At 36.1% G+C, this 21,187-nt stretch overlaps 1 protein-coding gene and 2 long non-coding RNA genes across 7 annotated transcripts; 1 reads left to right on the forward strand and 2 right to left on the reverse strand.

Moving 5' to 3' along the window:
* Positions 1–7,766: 7,766 nt before the first annotated feature.
* Positions 7,767–9,925, forward strand: LOC136781556 (uncharacterized). Of its 3 annotated transcripts, none has more exons than XR_010823942.1 (3): positions 7,767–8,558; positions 9,152–9,490; positions 9,769–9,925. It is a non-coding gene; the product is annotated as an uncharacterized lncRNA (long non-coding RNA). The 3 variants fall into 3 exon arrangements; XR_010823943.1 differs by lacking the exon at positions 9,769–9,925 and having other exon boundaries at positions 7,767–8,291; positions 8,373–8,558; positions 9,152–9,722; XR_010823941.1 differs by lacking the exon at positions 9,769–9,925 and having other exon boundaries at positions 7,910–7,947; positions 8,013–8,558; positions 9,152–9,722.
* A 5,538-nt stretch (positions 9,926–15,463) lies between these two features.
* LOC136781632 (uncharacterized) lies at positions 15,464–16,947 on the reverse strand. The gene is made up of 4 exons (XM_066740525.1): positions 16,847–16,947; positions 16,414–16,765; positions 16,124–16,324; positions 15,464–16,045 (listed from the first exon to the last, which is right to left on the reverse strand). Exons 1-4 carry the CDS (start codon positions 16,945–16,947, stop codon positions 15,662–15,664), a joined length of 1,038 nt encoding a protein of 345 aa, XP_066596622.1. The 3' UTR covers positions 15,464–15,661.
* Positions 16,948–16,952: 5 nt separating this feature from the next.
* On the reverse strand, positions 16,953–19,716 carry LOC136781553 (uncharacterized). Of its 3 annotated transcripts, none has more exons than XR_010823940.1 (5): positions 19,192–19,716; positions 18,925–19,110; positions 17,993–18,331; positions 17,830–17,898; positions 16,953–17,044 (listed from the first exon to the last, which is right to left on the reverse strand). It is a non-coding gene; the product is annotated as an uncharacterized lncRNA (long non-coding RNA). The 3 variants fall into 3 exon arrangements; XR_010823939.1 differs by having other exon boundaries at positions 18,925–19,470; positions 19,536–19,573; XR_010823938.1 differs by having other exon boundaries at positions 18,925–19,716.
* Between the last annotated feature and the right edge of the window lie 1,471 nt (positions 19,717–21,187).

Below are 21,187 nucleotides of genomic sequence, written 5' to 3' on the forward strand. Positions count from 1 at the left end.
CGTTGCGCATTTTAAGGTAGAGATGTACGCATAAAGACTCCCCGAAAATGCGGTATTTTACGGCAGACGTTTGATAATTGCATATTACTAGTAGGTCCAGATTTAGGAAGTCCATTTATTTTCTTTTCCTTTTCCTTTTCACTCCCTCTCCTATTCGACTGTATGGTGCGAGGTATAAACCTTGTCCCCGTCTCGCTTCCATTAAGCGATTGTGTCGATGCATTTCTTCCAATTGTTTTTTGGCTGCTTTGGTGTCGTTTACAGCCTTTGCTATACCTGCTGCACCGCCAGCTAATGCGCCCACCGCACTCAGCAGCGGAAGCAATGGTAATAAACCCCCCCGTTTTGTTTTAGTAAGTGACTATTTCCTCAAAAAACCACCTCGTTTTTTCGGTACCCGAATTTTTCTTTTCTTCGTACTTTTTCTAGACACTCGCAGTCCTAAGCCGAGTTTCCGTTTTGCATTCATTGATGCCCAGACAGCAGTCGCTGTCGCTCGTTCACCTACGGATGAGTCACTAGCTATGATACGTTGTCGTGCACGGCGTGCAAGTACTTTATCAGCATGATGACGCGAGGGCAGGTCCTTATATACTGAATATGCGATATCATGCTCACGGCAAGCATCATCCAGAGGGTTTATTCTTCGATCACCACGTGCTAACCGTTCATGAAGGCGAGTACCTGGACCGCAATAATTGTAGCCAGGTACATGCAGCTCGAAGGGTAATTTATTTAGCAGCTTATTGAAAAAAGATCCACAACCATATCTCATCATGTCATGCTTTCCTAACGGGTTCGTTGGCACATCCAGCAATTTTTTATTGAAGGCGGTATTCCATCAAAATGATCTTGATTAGGTAAATTATAATGTTCCGTACAGGCACGATATTGTTGCACTTCAGGATCTGCACGAATGTGCTCAGGTAATTTACACCAAACAAGTCGAATACTGTTTGGAAAGCGCTTCAATAGTAAAATTTTTGTAATGTATTCAAGCTGCTCAATAGTTAAATCCTCCAAACGTAGCACATCTAACATTAACAACGACATAATGAGAACTGATGAGATAATCTGCTTCGAGCCTATAAATAGCTTGCATGATCATAGAGTTTTACAGTTATGGATTTCGTAAAGCAACCACTGCACATTCGTGTCTCCAACGCCGATCGTTTTATTGTCGGTGGGGGTTGTGGAGGAAGGAGTAAACGTCATGGATCCCTACTTCCATCTACAATTCGTAGTATAATTTGTGGACCCTCGAATTGCGGTAAAACAAACGTACTGCTTAGTCTCGTAGAAAGTCCTAACGGTGTGAGATTTGAAAATATTTATGTATACTCAAAGTCGCTTCAACAACCCAAGTATCAATACCTTGAACGGTTATTAAAAGGACTAAAAGGTATTGGATATTTTAAATTTTCAAACAATAGTAACGTTGTAAAGGTAACTGAGGCGTTACCCAATTCTATTTTCATATTTGATGATGTTGCTAACGATAAGCAGGATAATATCAGAGACTACTTCTCCATGGGTAGACATTCAAATATTGACTGCTTCTACCTCTGCCAGACTTATACTAAAATTCCTAAACACATGATTCGTGATAATGCAAAACTTCTCATAATCTTTAAGCAAGATGGTACTAATTTAAAACATATTTATAACGATCATGTAAACACGGATATGTCATTTGAAAAATTCAATGAATTGTGTTCAAAGTGCTGGCACCATGATTATGGATTTCTAGTGATCGACAAGGATAGTACAATTCAAAATGGTAAATATCGGAAAGGTTTCGATGAGTATGCTAAGATTAAATAGTATACCGTTTGCTTAAGATTGTTCACTTTAGAGCTAAGTGTCCATCAAAACACACACACATCAAATGAGCATGGAATAAACCTAGTATAAACGTGGAAATAAAAACGTGGACTGAATCTGGATTGAACGTGGATTGAACGTGGATTGAACGTGGATTGAACGTGGATTGAACGTTGATTGAACGTTGATTGAACGTTGATTGAACGTGGAAAACATGGAAAGCAGGAAAATGGAAGAAAAGATGCTGCTAAAGAAGATTGCCGCGAAAAGTAAAGTAATTCGTGAAAAATATCGTGCACTCAAATCAGGAAGAGAAATGATGGAAACCAATTTAAATGAAACTTTTAAACCAACTGTTGAGGCATTGAAGAAGCACACTGAACATAACGAGATGACCTTCGTATCCCCGAAATATGAGTATAAACAGGAACCGCTACAGAAGACTACTGTAAGCGATAATTCTTTGATTATTCCATCGGAACGTAAAAGAACTTATTTCTCATCGACTCCACAACGTAAATATTTCGCAGACAACTCTAGAATTAAAATTCCAACCCCTTCATCTGATGATGATGAGCAAGGAAATTCACGACCTAATGAAACATTATACCTTTCTCTGGAAGAGAATGGGGATGAGGAGGAGGAGGGAGTGAAAGTGGAAAAGGATGTTAATGATTTAGCAATACCATCACCAATGCAAGCAGAAACTCCATCATCACCATTGCAAAGATCCTTAGATTTAAATAGTTCTTTGTCAGAATATGCACCAATTGGACGTAAATATATAGAGATGTTTCTGCGTAAAAATAAGGATTTAATTGATGATAATTTTGGAATTGAACGTGATGCTAGACTTAACAAAATGAGACTTGGAAAATGTTCTTTTAAAGTAAATCGTAAAGATTTTATTATTATTGATGATGAGTATTATCAGGGTACTATTGGTCTATTTGAATTGATCTTCATGAAAGAGGCACATGATTATACTGAAGATGATTTAAAAACATATAAAAATATTCTTTCTGAAACTAATGTACACAGAGAAGATTACAGTAGCGAGGGAAAGCTTCGTGGGAATAAGGGTCATAAATGGAAGAAAATAATTAGTCCATTATTTCCTCCAAAGAATATTGTAAAAGGCAGTGGTTATATGTGTGTTATTGATAAACCAGTGAACTATGTACATTGGAATGATCCGAACGAATTAGTTGAACGTTTGAGACTTTTGATAGCATCATCTGCTGCAGGACATACGAATCATCATAATGAGATACAATCAATAATTGAGGAGCTTCATGAAGAACGTATTATCCTATAAAAGAGATTACACTTTCCATAATTTCCCAGTTGATTGTGTTACTTCACAATGTCGATAAATAAATTTGGAGGTATTTCCACTGCTAGTAATGTGAGAAAATATTTCCGCAAAACTGAAGATGAAACATTAAAATTTGATAAACGTATGAAGGCATTTAATGCTAAGGGGAATATTATTTCAAATTTAGGATTTGATGCTACTGATGAGAAATGTGCTGTGAATATGCGTGTTCTGCTGGATAATATGAATGCTGTACGTGAGAACCTTAAAAATGAAATGCAAGAAAACAGTGATATTCTACGAAGTATTGCGATAAGACTGGATGAAACCGAGTTAAGGCTGAATTATTTTCAGGTGAAATTGAGTAATTTCATGCAGAAACATGCTGAAGGTAATGCAGATTTAAAGAAATATGCATCAATTTTCATGGAGAATCAGACTATAGAGGATGCTGAATCAAAGAAACATATAATGAAGATAATGCGAAATTAAAAAAAAAAGTGCTATTTTTCAAGGGGAGAATCACGCTAAGGAGAATTCTTCTTGAAATAATTCGACAAAGAGTTATATACAAGAAAAAGAAACTTTTACTACCATCAGTGCTCGTTGTACCCTTGTAAACACAACACATACCTGAAGAGTTATGGATAGTGAAGAAAAGAAAAAATTGGTCGAAGAACTGCATGTACCTGCAAGACGGAATTTTCAACGTAGAAGAGTTATAATACGAGGCTTCGATGACCTCTGGCAAGCAGATCTGGTTGATATGAAGAATTATGCTGACGGAGGTTACCACTATATTCTCACAGTTATTGATGCATTGTCGAAATTTGGATGGGCAGTAGCACTAAAAACCAAAACTGGCAAGGAAGTGACAGCCGCATTTACGAAGATTCTGAAAAGTGGGAGATGTCCCAAAAATTTGCAGACAGATGATGGCAAGGAGTTTTATAATAGTGATTTCAAATCGCTTATAAAAAAACGTAGAATAAATCATTACTCAACATACAGCGTATTGAAAGCTACGATAGTTGAGCGCTGGAATCGCACGCTGAAGACTGAAATGTGGAAACGATTTACGTTGAATGGAAATTATAAGTGGCGGGGTATACTGCAGCGACTAGTTGAAGACTACAACGCAAGAAAACATCGTACTATAGGAATGCGACCAGTTGATGTGACGCCAGATCATGCTAATATGCTCCTGACTACAGTATACAATAATATAAAGATTGTTGGCCGTGCGAAGTTCAAAGTAGGTGATTTTGTACGAATTAGTAAATACAAGAATGTATTCGCAAAGGGATACACACCAAATTGGACAACTGAAATATTTGAAATTATAAAAGTGCAGAAAACAAATCCTGTTACATATTTACTTAGAGACTCTAGTAGTACTGATATATACGGAGGATTCTACGAATATGAACTTTTAAAAACTGCTAATCCTAATGTATATCTAGTGGAGAAGGTATTACGTAAGAAGGGTGATAAGGTCTTTGTGAAGTGGTTAGGATTCGATAATAAACATAATTCATGGATGAATAAAGATAATATTTTGTAAAAACAATATTTATTAATAAAATTATTCAATTTAAATATAATTAATTTATTCTATAATGACCCCATGGTAGAGTCGATACAGTTCCGTGCACGATATAACGCTTATCATCGTATGGGCTGAGAGCTACTTTCCGTTGCGTAATCGAATAAACATTATGCAATTTTGAGCGAATTAAATTTTGATTGCGGACTTGTACAGTAACATTTGTTAAACAGTCCTTATAGTCCTCGAAGGTTATGTTTCTAGCAACAACGTAAGTCTTAATACCTTTAGCTTTTTTGATAATTTTATTTTGTACTTTAAATGAGTACATTTTTGATCTCAGTCCAATAAACTCTGTCATTATCTGCCCATTATTCTCATCTTTCATCAGTCCAGGGACTTTTTTATTTACTAGAGATAAATTGTACTGATTGTTGGGAGGTTAATCGCTTGTATCGAATCTAGCAAGATTCTCCCTCATAATAGTGTAAATATCATCACACTCAATGCTGTATATTAGACTATCCGTATCGGTATATAACGCTTTACATTTGCTACTGAACGTAGAAAGCATAAAATCATAATGAAAATCATACAAACATGTTTTCCAAATATCCAGAATGCTCATACCTACGTATATAGGCTTATTGAATTTAGCTGCTAATTTTGTTAATTCAATCGTGACAAAATTCTCACCGAATATAGTGCGACTGTGAAAATTAGGCTTAGCAATCATTGCTTCAGCACCATATCTTCCCTCCCACCTACTCACGAGTCTCACATCAACTCTATTTCTAACATTCTCCATAGTCTTACCGAACACCGCATTGTTCATTAATTTGAAAAGATTTTTCTCAAACTCATTTTTAGATGCTGCACGCAAACTAGTGTTCAGATCGATATATTTACGTAACCAGGTGGACTGCTGAAATCCTAAAACGGGATGAATGTGTTTTAAGACAACACCATTACGCATACATTGCTGTAAAGCACGATAGTGTATAACATAGCGCTCCTTATTTTCTAAAGTTGCAAGTAGCTTCTTCTGACGTGTACCCGGTGGTGCATCACGTACGGGACAAAACGGAAGGTCGGAATGTTTATCGTGAAGCTTGCTTGGATACTCTAAGTCAACCTCTAAAATATAACCCTCGGGTGAATCTATCGGTATATTAGAGATATCCAAATTATTAACATTTTCAATCCAGCGAAATCCGTGAGTAGGTAGCGGTTGAGACATTGCCCACCCATACAAATTATTTACATCGTAGTACATTAAATACTTAGAAGGTTCCTTGGGATTGTAGTTTTGCATGTAACGATTGTTAGCCTTTTCATAGCGGTGCGAGCATTGGCTTAAACCACCACGTATGCCCCGTTCTACGAAAAGCAGCATTTCTACGTCAGTGAAAAGTTCTAATCTTATTCCTGTATGTTTGAGCATTGCATCCCAAGTGAAGCCTGGGAGTGTATAATAATGAGCAGGATCCAAATTATAAGTTTGCATGCAGCTATCACGAAAATTTTCGAAAACGTCAGCCAACAATAGTACATTAGTTTTCAAATAGAGATCGCTATACTCACCAAGTGTTCGTATTTGAAATTTGGTTCATACCTCCTTAGCGTGATTATACGCACCCTCACTAATATCACTATCGGATAATCTATTATGGAATATCTCGCGTGGAGGTAAAGCAGTTTCTTCCAGACGGTTCAGACTATCTATGTAATCGTAAGGAAAAATACCTTTCCTTGTCAGAAGGTTAAATTGTTCTATGTTTAAATATGAGAATTCTGACTCTAAATTTTTTAACTGTGATCTCGTTAAATATGAACTCAATTTGTTCAAACTAGATGCCATAAATTTGAAAGAATCGATAAACCTTAGTTGTATATTATATTTACGGATGAATTTAGTGAATGAAATATACTTCTCCTTATGTACAGGTAACAAATGTACTGAACCTTCATACAAGTTAGCGATTGTACCGAAAATAAAATGTGCATCATAACCTGATAAATTATGAAAAATTACAGGTATTACATGTTGTTCGAGATTGGGAGGAGCAGAAAATGTTGCGAAGTAGATTCCGCATTTCTCTGTTATATCTCCCATCTCTATTGCGCTCACAATAGACGGCTAGACCGACAGCGTCTAGCCGCTCTATCTGTCTCTCTCTCCGCGGCGCGCTTGCGCGTCTTCTGGCCCTGGCGCGTCGCGGCCGCGAAGCGACACTACTTGCGCGCTTGGCCACTAGGTGGCCAGCGCCCGCGGCAGCTCTCTCGCTGGCAAGATTAGTGTCGCGTAATTATATAGATGGGTCCTTGATAAGGACCCATCGCACCTCAGCCTTGCTCGACCGCTGCTACCCGCAGCAACCGCAGCACCTTTTTTTGAGCCTTTCGGCACCACCGCCTCCACGGCATTTTTGACGCCTCCACCGGCGAACTCTACGGGTCGACTACTTTGGTAAGTATCACCCAACCACCCACCGCCTACCAAGAGGGGACTACCCCTCTGCGGCACTATCCTCCCTCCTAAGGGAGATTTCTCCGGGGACTTCCCGGGAGAAGTTAACCCTCTCCTTTCCCTCCACACTGCCTCCGGGGACTACCTCGGACCCAGTGTTCCGACACTCAAGTCCAGGGCTCTCGAAAGAGTCGGGTAGCGGGAGGGGTAGGATTCACCCTAGGGGTTGGGGTGGCTCGGAGCCACTATAGCTCTGGGAGAAGGAGGCTGAGGGGTAAGGGGACTTCCCCTTCCCTTAAACTACTTCTCCTACTTCGCCTCCTCCCGTGGCTGGGGATTTTACTGGGGAATACGCCAGGGAAAATTGCCCAGTCCGGGAGCTTCTAAGTCCGCGTTCCTTTCTGGAGAATTCTGGTTTCTGGGGTGGTATAATGTATTTTGCCCGAAAAATTACTAGGCCAAAACGAAGATTAGGCATGGTCATCTAGAAAAAGTGTGAATATGACGTGATACATAAACTCCCGTCCTCGACTCTGGCGCACCCAAGTATTAAAGTTTTGAAGTATAATTAACTCAGAGGAAAGTGGAATGGAATATTTTGTTAAATATTGATATTATTAAAGGCTTGACAGGTTATTGCCATAAGATGGACGGAAGAAATACTGAAAATTGAATTAATAATTGAGCGAATGTTTATCAGATACGTATATGTAGTTTGGTTATTGAATTTAATAAAAGTGTATACATTGTGGAATATATTTCTTTGTTAAAAATATGTTATTGTTACAGGTTAACACGCAGGATTACAACTTTATTGAAGTGTGGAAATTTTAGTAAAACAAATAATGTTACAGGATTGGAAATAAAATAAAATAACGTTGAAATTATACGAATACATAATGATAAGCAGTTGACACAGAACAGTGAATAAAACAATGTATTAAAATGGATGAACTTTCAATGTACATTGATATCTGCTTTCTGATTATTAGATACAGAGTATATATACTTGTTTACGTTATGCTGTGGTAGCTTTACAAGGCTTCATAAAAATGATATTGCATTACAATCTCCATGGGAGGCAAGCTTAAATGTCATAGCTTGTTTCATTACAACATACAGAAAAGACGCAGGTATATGAATAAAGGTATATAATATAAACAAATTATTTCTATTCCACGCTCATGATTATTTTTTAATTTATTACACTCAAGGCAGCTTAGAAAATTAATAAAAAAAGGAAGGACCATTAGATCAATGCTTAAATATAATTATGACATTTTAAGCAGATTATGATAAAGATGATTAAGGTTAAAATGTGAGTGAAAGAAAATCATTCTATCAAAAAACTAATAAAGATGGAAAACATGCAGGCTCTATGACTTATACAAGATGTTAATGTAAGTACATTTCTTACCTATTTCTTATTTATCATCACATTAACATTAGGGTAAATCTAACTGTATAAAACTTGGTAAATGCGAAGATTATACAATTTGGGGTAAATAAGCGTACAGGGTAAACTTATGTATGAGTGCGCAGCATCTAAAAGTAAGCAAACTCTAAATATATTTTAACGTACAAAATTGTTTGAGTAATTTTAATGAAAACTATTTAACCATTAAAATAGTCACTAAGTCCAAAGATTAAGCTTACTTGCTCTTAGATATTGTGCACTCATACATCAGTTTATCCTATATGTATTTGATTATCAGAAGTTGTAAATTATTCACATCCATCAAGCCTTAAGGTCCAAGGCAAACCCTTTCGTTAAAGTTAACCACTGAATTACAGCAGTATATTTCATGGAAAGAGAACTATATTACTTCAAATAAACTTTAACTTTAAACGCAGAGTTTGTCCTCTACCTTATTGAAATATGTTTGATGTTCTAACTTTAATTTAGAGTATCTTTTTAATACCTACAACTAGCTAATCTTTTCCCATTTACTCTGCGCATTGGTGATTACATCATTTGTTAATATTATTCCAGGTAACGAAGGACTGTTAAATTATTCAAAGAGAAGTACGAACAGCAATATTCATGAATCATTGTTACAAATGACATTATGGATGTTCAAAAGAAACCAACTAATAATAAGAGTAAAGCTTTAAATTGACTTCTCCAGCCCATGAGCATCCAAACAAATGTATTGCAAGTTAACTAAAAAACATTAGTCAAGCAGAGAAATGTTCAATAGAAATTTTTGTGCATAATTTTGCTTATTGACTTATTTTGAACTTTACACATTGTTTTCTCTGTGGTCTTTTTACATAACTTGCTACTTCTCATAAAAGAAAATTGTAATTTCTATCTACATTAAAATTATAAGTGAGTTGCAATTTCTTTCTTTATATATATATATTGCAGAATTTAAAAATTTTTCGGTGATTTATGGCGTTATTACACTGTTATATACTTTAAAATAATGAATACATCATATAAGGATTAATTACTCGAATTTAAAGAATAAGGAGTGTATAGAAAATATATTTTTAAAAATAATCAAAACGTGTACAATACATATATTAAGTTAGTGTTTTATAAAGGTTGAGTATTATAATTTTTTTAATGTATTTAAATATATATTAATAATGTGGATATTTTAGATAAATGGAAGCAAATTATTTGGCCATGAAATTACCTATTCAATTTTAATATTACTGACTTATCTATTGGTCCTTGTTTTATAATATTAGTGGAGGAAATATATTGCAAATTATAATCTGTAACAGGAATTGATTAGAATGTTATTTTTTTTTGTAATATTTGCATACATTATATAATTACCTTTTTGTTGTATAGAGTTATTAATTTTTACGAAACTGAAATTATTTTATTTCACCATGTTATACATGGATACGACAATGCTCGCATCTTCGAGGCTTCGTCACGACTGACTTGACCCACACGACATTCACACACAATTTCCCACTCTCACTCATTACCCAATCATAACAATCACACACCTCATAGTCGAATCATACGGACTAGGCAGTTCGTTAATTTCAAATATTCCTACAATCGGCCATCCTACGAGCTCATTCGACCCCGAATGTATTTTGCTTTGTGGTTATATCTTATAAGTTTTCGGCTATATTCACCTCGTCAAATTCCTCAACATTGTCATCTGCACTTTCGTCATCCCCTAACCACGGTTTTATATAGTCAGCCGCGGACGACGTATGTCTCGGGCCTTCGTGTGAGCCTACTTTATGTACAATGTACCGGTTATTTCGCATACGCTTGCCTATTTCGTATGGGCCAAAATATTTAGCTGCTAGTTTGGTTCCAGGGGCCTGCTGTGTACGACGTATAGCGACTAAGTCCCCTTCTTGGTATTGTTGGGCTTTCTTTCGTTTGCGATTATATGTTTTTCTATTTTCTTCTTGCAATTTGAGGATTTCTTCATTTGCGGTTGCCCGTAACTCGTCACGGTGGATTTGGAAAGCCTCTGTCCATTCCTGCTCTAATAGCTCACGAATATGATGATCCTCTTTTAGTCTAGCGTGTGTACCGAATAACAAACGAAAAGGTGTTGTACCAATACTCCGTTGTATCACCGTGTTCAAGTACTGCTGCGCTACATGAAGATGTTTAAACCATTCTTCCGGTCTTGGGGAAGACAATTTCGTTAGCATCGCGATTAATGTCCTATTCACGCGTTCGACTTGGCCGTTTGCGCGGGGTACTCCGGTTGTGGTTACAATGTGTTTAATATTCTCAGTTCTACAGTATTCGTCAAATTCGCTTGATGTGAACGCAGTTCCACGGTCGGATATTATTCTTCTGGGATTCCCAAATACAATCGATTGTTTTTTCAGCTTGTCAATGACTTCGGCCGTCGTTGTCGATTTAGTTGCGTATAACCAAATGAATTTACTAAAGCCGTCAATTATAACTAAAATATGCTTATATGATTTTTTGGTCGTTGCTAGAGGACCCAAATGATCGATGTGGTACGTATCTAAAGGGACCATTCCCTTGTCGATCGGACATAACCAGCCCTCTTGCTTACCACCACGTTTTTCAGCTAAGATACAATCGATACAGTTCCTAACTACCCTTTCAATCCTTTTTCGTAAGTTTGGTATGAAATAATCTTGTTTTATTATAAATTCTGTTTTTGCTACCGAAAAGTGACCTCGCTGGTGGGCGCTCCGCACGATTGTTGTATACATTGATTTCGGGACAACGAATAAGACCTCTCCTTCATTTTCTTTCATCAGCACATCATTTCGCACAATAAAACCGTTTGACTTCCCGGCTTTCGTCAATTCTATGATTCGCATAATCTCGCTGTCGTCTTGCTGTGCTTTTTTCAATCGCGCCACGAGTGAATCATTAGTTTCTTCGATCAGTAAGCAGGTTGGTAGAGCATTTCGGCTCAAGGCATCCACGTGAGCCATACTACTCCCTGGTCGATGCTCCAAAGTATAATTAAACTCCTCTAATAAGAGTGCCCACCTGGCTACTCGTACGCAAAGATCTTTCTTTCCCATTGTAGCAGCAAACGCACGACAATCCGTAATGATTTTAAAGGGAATGTGCAGTAGATAAACACGGAACTTTTTAACTGCATTGACGATTGCTAGGACTTCTAATTCATAGCTACTATACTTTTCTTCAATGGGAGTTGTTTTCCTACTAGCATAGTAGACTGGATGCATCCTGTTATCATCGACGTCGCGTTGCATAAGGATGGCACCGTATCCCTGGCTAGATGCATCGGTATGCAATTCCGTCTCTGCGCCAATCCTATATAACCGTAACACAGGCCCCTTAATCAGTAGAGCTTTTAAATGATTGAACGCATTTAATTCTGGTTCGCCAAAGTTGAACTTTACATCAGCCCGTAATAGATTTGTTAATGGTCTTGCGATTATTGAATAACCGGGGATAAATTTTCTAAAATAGCCGGTTAGTCCAAGGAATTGCTGAATCCCGCGTGCATTTACCGGAACTGGAAAATTCTGAACAGCCTCCGACTTCCGATCGGTGGGACGAATACAACCGTTCTCTATTACGTGTCCCAAATATTCCACGGTCGTTTCCAGAAGTTTACATTTTTTCCAATTAAATGCTAGTCCGTGATTACTAGCAACACTCAAGACTTTTTTGAGTTTCTCTATTCCACTTCCACGATCATTGGAAGGTATAATAAGGTCATCCATATATAACAAAACCGTTTTATCGCGCACTAAGTCTTTAAAAACGATATTAATAAACTTCTGGAATACGGCCGGTGAATTGCACAATCCGAAAGGTACTTTCCTGAATTCGTAGTGGCCGTCGGGCACAACGAAGGCAGTATATTTTTGGCTAGCCTCTTCGATTGGAACGTGAAAAAAACCGTTTTGTAAGTCTAGTGTGCTAAATATTTTAGAGTCCTGCAGGGCGTCCAACTGGTCTTCCACCAGTGGTAGTGGATATCGGTCCTTGAACATTTTTTTATTGAGCAAGCGATAATCCACACATAACCTATTCGACCCGTCGCGTTTCTTGACCAAAACTACCGGGCTCGCGAAATCGGATACAGACGGTTGTATTATTCCAGCCTCTAACCACTCGTCGACAATTTCGTTTACTATTGTCTTCTCGATTGGCGACAACCTTCGAGGCCTAATGTTTATAGGTTCCTCGTCCTTTAATATTATCTTCATCCGTACTCCTATGTCACGCGTCGATCCCGGTTCATATTCATCTATTAATTCCATAACGGCCTTTCTTTCTTCTTCGTTCTGAGCATGAAATTTTACGCTGTTTCTCGGCTCCGGATCTATGGTAATTTGGTATATTTCAGGTATATCCAGATTATCATCCGATACAGGCTTTATTATAGCTACACCGAGTCGCATGTTCAGTTCGACAGTATCTAAGAAGTCCTTACCGATCAAAAGAGAATATCTTGATAAATTATCAGGGATCACGTGAACCCGTATTTCGTACGCATGTCCATCTATGGTTAGCTGTGCTTTAAACACACCGATGGTCGTATTTTGCTGAGTCCCGATGCCGCTAAAAGTTATTCGTTCATCGTGGAGAGATGGAAAACCCAACCGTTCGAGCTCACTTTGTTTCAATATAGTGATATCGCTGCCGGTGTCTATGATTGCTGACATGGGAAGGTTATTTAATATTACCTCTTTTTTTTGTTTGTGCTGTCGCCACCCTGTCACTTCTACGCTATTCGCTGATGTCTTTTGACGCCTTGGACATTTCGCCGCAATGTGCCCATGAGCCCTACATTCGAAACACTTCACTCCTTTATCCTTTACTGGGCAATTCGCGCTTACGTGGTTCTTATCTCCACAATTAAAACATATTACGCTATTTCGCCTTACAAAACTAGATTCTTTTTGATCACTCGCTCGCTTCTTATAGTCATTACTGAGTTTGTCACGCTTCTCCTTTTCGTCGGTGCTCTCGCTGGTCCTTGCTGCGTTACTTCGTCGGTCCTCCAGCTTAACTTCTTCGAACGCCAATAGCATTTCGTCTCGCGTCGTGAAGCCTTGAACTCGTGCTAGATCTCGCAAATGCTGGTCGGGTATGCCGTCTATGATGTATCCCAAAATGTCGTCCTCTTTCATGTCGAGTCGGTTCCCCAAAATGACCTTGTTATGGACATAATCGTGAAACGTTTCTCCCTTCTTCCAACTCCTTTCTTCAAAACGTCTACGGAGTAGTATTTTATTTGGGCGATGGTAGAACATGCTGCGTAACTCGCTTAATAACTGGTCTGGATCCATCTCCAAATAATCAGACTTGGAATAAAACCATTCGCTTGCGCGTCCTTTTAACTTCATTCCGATCAAAATCTTAGTCCGATTTTCGTCCAAGTCATATGCGTCTCTAAGGAATTTGATCCGCCGGTCCCAGTTTTCGAAGTCTTCAGCACTCCCCGTAAAATCGTTGAGCAGGTCCGCCACTGCCGTTATGTTCATTTTCGAATTATCAGAGTGACTTGCTGTGTTTCTCTGGGTGCGCCTCCTCGTCTGATGTTCTGTCTCGTTGTTACCTCTGCCATCAACTACTCGTCTTACTGTATTGTCGTCTCGCTGTACTGATCGAAGCAATTCTATTTCACGTTTTGCTAATTCTAGCTCTCTTATCGCTAACTCTTTCTCCCGTCTATAAACCTCGATTTCTCTCTGATAAATCTCGTTTATTTCTATCACTCGAGTGGTATCTCCAACGCGACTTCGCATATTTGCTGTACTCTCATTATTATTCGTCATCATACTTCTTTCGCCAGCCATACCAACAGTCCCGTCGTTCACGCCATTTTCGTCGATGTGTAGCAGTTCTCCTCCATTGACCGCCATATTTGCGTCGACTTCTTCCCCGATTAAATTATTCAGTTCAGCAATCTGAATGTTTGGGTACGCGGTTATTAATCTGCTCGCAAGTTCACTTTTAGTTCCTTTCGTCGATAGACCCTTGTTCACACAAAAGCTTTTTAGCTGTTGAAGCTTAAGGCTCATCAAATTAACACTACCGGACTCCATTTGTTTCTTAGTCTGTATGGCTTTTCCAATTTTTTGTGTTGCTCTGATCCCGGCTGAGCCCCCAATTTATAGAGTTATTAATTTTTACGAAACTGAAATTATTTTATTTCACCATGTTATACATGGATACGACAATGCTCGCATCTTCGAGGCTTCGTCACGACTGACTTGACCCACACGACATTCACACACAATTTCCCACTCTCACTCATTACCCAATCATAACAATCACACACCTCATAGTCGAATCATACGGACTAGGCAGTTCGTTAATTTCAAATATTCCTACAGTTGTAAATGTTTTTTAATACTTTTTATTGTATCTTCATTTTTATATACACTTAAAATTAAGAATTGGTTTATAATGTTATCATAATCTTTATAATTAGTTGTACGAAATTTATTCCATGCAATTTGCAACCACCTGTTATACCTTAATGACTTTTGTTTTATTATTGAACATCTTATTTTTTTACCATTTTCTAATTGTTTCAATTCTAAATTTGTAGATTTTATGACTTCTATTAGTTTAGCTAAGAAAAAATGTTGAAAAACAAGAAAATACTTCAATAATTATGTTTCATATGCCCCAATAGCTATGAACAATACTGGCAAGTTAATTTCGGGAATCAGATACTGGATCTTCTTTTCCTACATACATATGCTTAACAATATATTTAGGATATATATGTATGTACACAATAAACTAGCTGTAGAAATTTTGTGCACAACAGATATATATATATATATATATATATATATTGTGTTGTTGCAAATATAAGTGATTTATGCAGTTTATTAGTTTAAAAATGTACATGCCAAAAGTGATAGCATATGCAGAAACAGAAATTAATCTGCATTCTTTTAGAAATTGTCATGCCTATATATTATTTATGGCTACTAGGGTATATTAATTAATTCTGAAAGAAGAGTATTATATATATGTAATTAGTAATAATGATAAGTTAAAGATAAGAATATAATCTTTTAGAGATTATATAAATATTAAATTATAATTACAACAAAACTTAGGGAACCGTGGTCGTTTACGTATTAGTTTATTTAGCATTCTGTGATAACGCTCCTGAGAATTATTGGTCCTATCTGGAGCTTGAAAAACGCTTAACGTATTAGCGTTTGTTTTCTTAACCCACTGCCTTTCAAAGTAAATTAAAAATTTTGCTAAAATCTGTTTTAGCACTGGATCCTGTTCTATCCCATTTTTTATTAAGTAAAATCCTCTTTGTATATGCTGAGGCGGCAGTAATGGTAAATTATACAATTTTCGTTTTGCTACTATTATTTTACTACTTAAAGCAAGATGTGCAGCTTTTATTTGTTCAAATATTCCGCATTTTTGAAAGTATTTTCTAAGATCCTATACAAGTAATACAAATGAAATTAATTATTATATATTTTCATGCTTGTTCAAATACGAAAAATGCATATAACTTACATATGTGTAATGAAAATAACATCCTTGCAAATTAATTTCAGGAAATACCGTTTTAATAGAATTTTGCATTGCCTTTTCAAAATCACTAATGCATAAAATAGGTACAAAACTGCCTAACAGTTTTTCTCTTATTAAGTAAAAAACATTTTCATAATTTTTTTGCGTTTTAGAATTTGTTAGGACCCAAATAAATGGAAAAAACTAAAATAAAAAAGCCGTATATATTACATATTGAAAAATATGTATACAAACATTTCAAAATGTTAAAGTTAATTTGCAATTATTATTACCTTATCATTAACTTTACCCATTAGAGTAATCATTTGTTTGGCTTGTCCAATTTTTGGAACACACCTAAAAGTCCCGTCTACGCTTATAGTTGTACACTTACTAAAAGCTTTTATTAATATTTCATCGTAAAAAACTACTGAGACACACTCTCCTTCTTTATATTCTAAAGTTTTGATTGTATGGCTCTCTTCCCCTACAGGAAATGTTAACATATTTTTCCACTTTTCAGTAGATAAAATTATATTACAGCCTTCAATTTGTTTTACTGGAGGAGGATTATCATTTCTCTTCCATGAATTAATGGTATTTTTCATAATTTCAAAAGAGTTATTTACAGCTGCTTCTGGATGCCTACATTGTAATTAAGAAATATATTTATATTATGGATTTGTATTAGATTTACAGTCTAATTAATGTCGTTAGTTATTATACCTGTTTGCTGCAAAGTCATATGCCTCTTTTGAAGTTGATGGAGTTGATGAGACAGTATTAAAAATACAATTTCGAAAATTCACAGTTTTCTCATATTGCATCTCTTTTTCGTGATTATGAATTGATCCGCTAATAAAATCTGTATCATTTTTCAATTTTGCGGAGCCTTCGCAACCGGGATATTTACACTTTAAATAACTAAAAAATTCAAAACTTATAAATAGAGAAACTACAGGCAGCCATCTAAATATAATATCAATTTATATATGTATAGTATATATGTACGTGATTCTTTCGCCTTTCATATTATTATAATTTTTATTCACGTAATAAATATATCCATCAGGATATAATACTGACAAATTTTTCTTGGCAGTCTGCATTTTATTAAACTTTCAAATTATGCTAAACACTGTAGACACTATCTAGTAAAAACGTAAACGATTCCCTTCGATATGTAGCTCGCCAGTATTAAAAAAAACCCGGTTCTGACAGGTTTGACAATTTTCAAAAAATTAATAATGACTTGTTAGAAAAATTTGTGCACCTTTTATTCTAAGAGATATATTTAATAAATAAATAAAAATTCATGAAAGTTAAATGGGTATATAATGGAAAAACTTCAAAATGCTTGAATGAACTGTATCTATCATTTATTACAATGGCTATGCTGTAACAACTTAGTGCTAAGGTGGCGTTAAGTCACGATTAGTCAAATTCAATTAATGGTTGCGTTTCAAATTTTAAGCGCTAAGGTAGCGCTATATCATGATTGGTCAGTTGAATCAATTTGACCAATCCTGACACGTATTTTACCTAGCGCTACCATAGCGCTAAAGTTTTGAAACGCAGCCAATTTAACCAACCATAAAATCTTTTACATAGAACTACCTCGGCGCCAAGGTGTATAAATGCAAAAAGCTTCACCTAACAAAAAATAAAAAAAACCGATATTATTAGCAAAAAAATAATAAATTACTCACAATCAAAATTCCTCTTTAAATATTGTATGCATATTTAGCATTATCAAACAAATAACTCGTTCATAGTCTCTGAAAAAGCACACATAATATAAATAATATAAATATAACTTACTAATTAAATTCTGCATTATATATATATATAAAGAAAGAAATTGCAACTCACTTATAATTTTAATGTAGATAGAAATTACAATTTTCTTTTATGAGAAGTAGCAAGTTATGTAAAAAGACCACAGAGAAAACAATGTGTAAAGTTCAAAATAAGTCAATAAGCAAAATTATGCACAAAAATTTCTATTGAACATTTCTCTGCTTGACTAATGTTTTTTAGTTAACTTGCAATACATTTGTTTGGATGCTCATGGGCTGGAGAAGTCAATTTAAAGCTTTACTCTTATTATTAGTTGGTTTCTTTTGAACATCCATAATGTCATTTGTAACAATGATTCATGAATATTGCTGTTCGTACTTCTCTTTGAATAATTTAACAGTCCTTCGTTACCTGGAATAATATTAACAAATGATGTAATCACCAATGCGCAGAGTAAATGGGAAAAGATTAGCTAGTTGTAGGTATTAAAAAGATACTCTAAATTAAAGTTAGAACATCAAACATATTTCAATAAGGTAGAGGACAAACTCTGCGTTTAAAGTTAAAGTTTATTTGAAGTAATATAGTTCTCTTTCCATGAAATTTACTGCTGTAATTCAGTGGTTAACTTTAACGAAAGGGTTTGCCTTGGACCTTAAGGCTTGATGGATGTGAATAATTTACAACTTCTGATAATCAAATACATATAGGATAAACTGATGTATGAGTGCACAATATCTAAGAGCAAGTAAGCTTAATCTTTGGACTTAGTGACTATTTTAATGGTTAAATAGTTTTCATTAAAATTACTCAAACAATTTTGTACGTTAAAATATATTTAGAGTTTGCTTACTTTTAGATGCTGCGCACTCATACATAAGTTTACCCTGTACGCTTATTTACCCCAAATTGTATAATCTTCGCATTTACCAAGTTTTATACAGTTAGATTTACCCTAATGTTAATGTGATGATAAATAAGAAATAGGTAAGAAATGTACTTACATTAACATCTTGTATAAGTCATAGAGCCTGCATGTTTTCCATCTTTATTAGTTTTTTGATAGAATGATTTTCTTTCACTCACATTTTAACCTTAATCATCTTTATCATAATCTGCTTAAAATGTCATAATTATATTTAAGCATTGATCTAATGGTCCTTCCTTTTTTTATTAATTTTCTAAGCTGCCTTGAGTGTAATAAATTAAAAAATAATCATGAGCGTGGAATAGAAATAATTTGTTTATATTATATACCTTTATTCATATACCTGCGTCTTTTCTGTATGTTGTAATGAAACAAGCTATGACATTTAAGCTTGCCTCCCATGGAGATTGTAATGCAATATCATTTTTATGAAGCCTTGTAAAGCTACCACAGCATAACGTAAACAAGTATATATACTCTGTATCTAATAATCAGAAAGCAGATATCAATGTACATTGAAAGTTCATCCATTTTAATACATTGTTTTATTCACTGTTCTGTGTCAACTGCTTATCATTATGTATTCGTATAATTTCAACGTTATTTTATTTTATTTCCAATCCTGTAACATTATTTGTTTTACTAAAATTTCCACACTTCAATAAAGTTGTAATCCTGCGTGTTAACCTGTAACAATAACATATTTTTAACAAAGAAATATATTCCACAATGTATACACTTTTATTAAATTCAATAACCAAACTACATATACGTATCTGATAAACATTCGCTCAATTATTAATTCAATTTTCAGTATTTCTTCCGTCCATCTTATGGCAATAACCTGTCAAGCCTTTAATAATATCAATATTTAACAAAATATTCCATTCCACTTTCCTCTGAGTTAATTATACTTCAAAACTTTAATACTTGGGTGCGCCAGAGTCGAGGACGGGAGTTTATGTATCACGTCATATTCACACTTTTTCTAGATGACCATGCCTAATCTTCGTTTTGGCCTAGTAATTTTTCGGGCAAAATACATTATACCTCTGGGGTTCTTGGGAATCTTCGTCTACCGAAATTCCCTAGAAGTTGACGAGAACAAATTCACTAGAATGTCGATAATTTTAGTCTAGCGGTTCTTGTAAATATATATATTGTAAATTTTGTATATTTTTATTTATTTAAATAAACAACTAATTTTGCCTAGTACCTTGGCTTTGAATTTTATTCTAGAATAAGACCTTCCCTTCTGACCACAGGTTCGGAGCTCTCTTGGGACATTGTTTCGCACAAATTTATGGTCCTTCGAGCCGGATTTCCGGCAAAAAACGTTCAAAGTGCATCAGTGTTCCTGAGTGGGCATTCCGGGCTGTGTTTTGGATTGTGGTTTTGTTCTGGAATAAGGTTTCAAAAATGGCTAGCTCAGGGGAATTATTAGAAGCCATCAATTACGTGCCCATGATTCGGGATGAATTCGTTCGGTTGGTCGTTAACGTTAAGAAGCGTGGAGTGCACAATTTCACCCTTCCCTTCTTGGAGGATAGGCTTGCAGCCGTAGGGAAGTGGCTTAAAGTGTTGCATAAAACTCACGTTAAGATCACTACTCACACTAAACCGGCCGAATTAGCTAAAATGGAGTACGTAACCGATAGCTGGTATCAAGCGGCCCTTGATGCCCATAGTGATGCGGAAGAATTCATCCTAGGATATCTAGATGAACTTCGATCCAATCAGGTAATGTCGGCATTAGGTCCCACTGCACCTTCAGGCGAAATAAATCACATTAGGCTTCCAGTTATCGATTTACCGAAGTTTTCCGGGGATTACTTAGAATGGAACAACATTTATGAAACGTTCCGTTCCATTGTCCACGACAAAGTGTATGTCTCCGGTCGGGACAAGTTCCATTATCTAAAATCCTGTCTGCAAGGAGAAGCAGCTACGGTCATTAAATCTTTAGCGATCACCTCCGAGAACTATGAGATAGCATGGGACACTCTGGTAGCTCGGTACACTGACAAACGGATGATCACGGATACGTTCTTAGATCAGATCTCGCAAGTACCCACGCTTCGGGGTGACAATTTTAAGGTTCTGAAAGAAGATAGGGACTCAGTTACGGTTGCTCTCAACGCCCTTAAAACTATGGGATACGGCGTCGATCAATGGGATCCCATAATTGTTCATTCGCTGAAGAACAAACTGGATGAAACCCTTCGTTTGGCTTGGGAAATGTATCTGGGAAGCAGCAAGGATTATCCCACGTTCATTCAATTCTCTGAGTTTCTAACGCGTCATATTAACTCCTTGCAATTATTAGGTAACAAACCTAA

The sequence above is a fragment of the Prorops nasuta genome, unplaced genomic scaffold (assembly GCF_024137725.1).
Source record: "Prorops nasuta isolate Cenicafe-Biocafe unplaced genomic scaffold, Cenicafe_Pnas_1.2 PNAS00023, whole genome shotgun sequence".
NCBI lineage: Eukaryota > Metazoa > Arthropoda > Insecta > Hymenoptera > Bethylidae > Prorops > Prorops nasuta.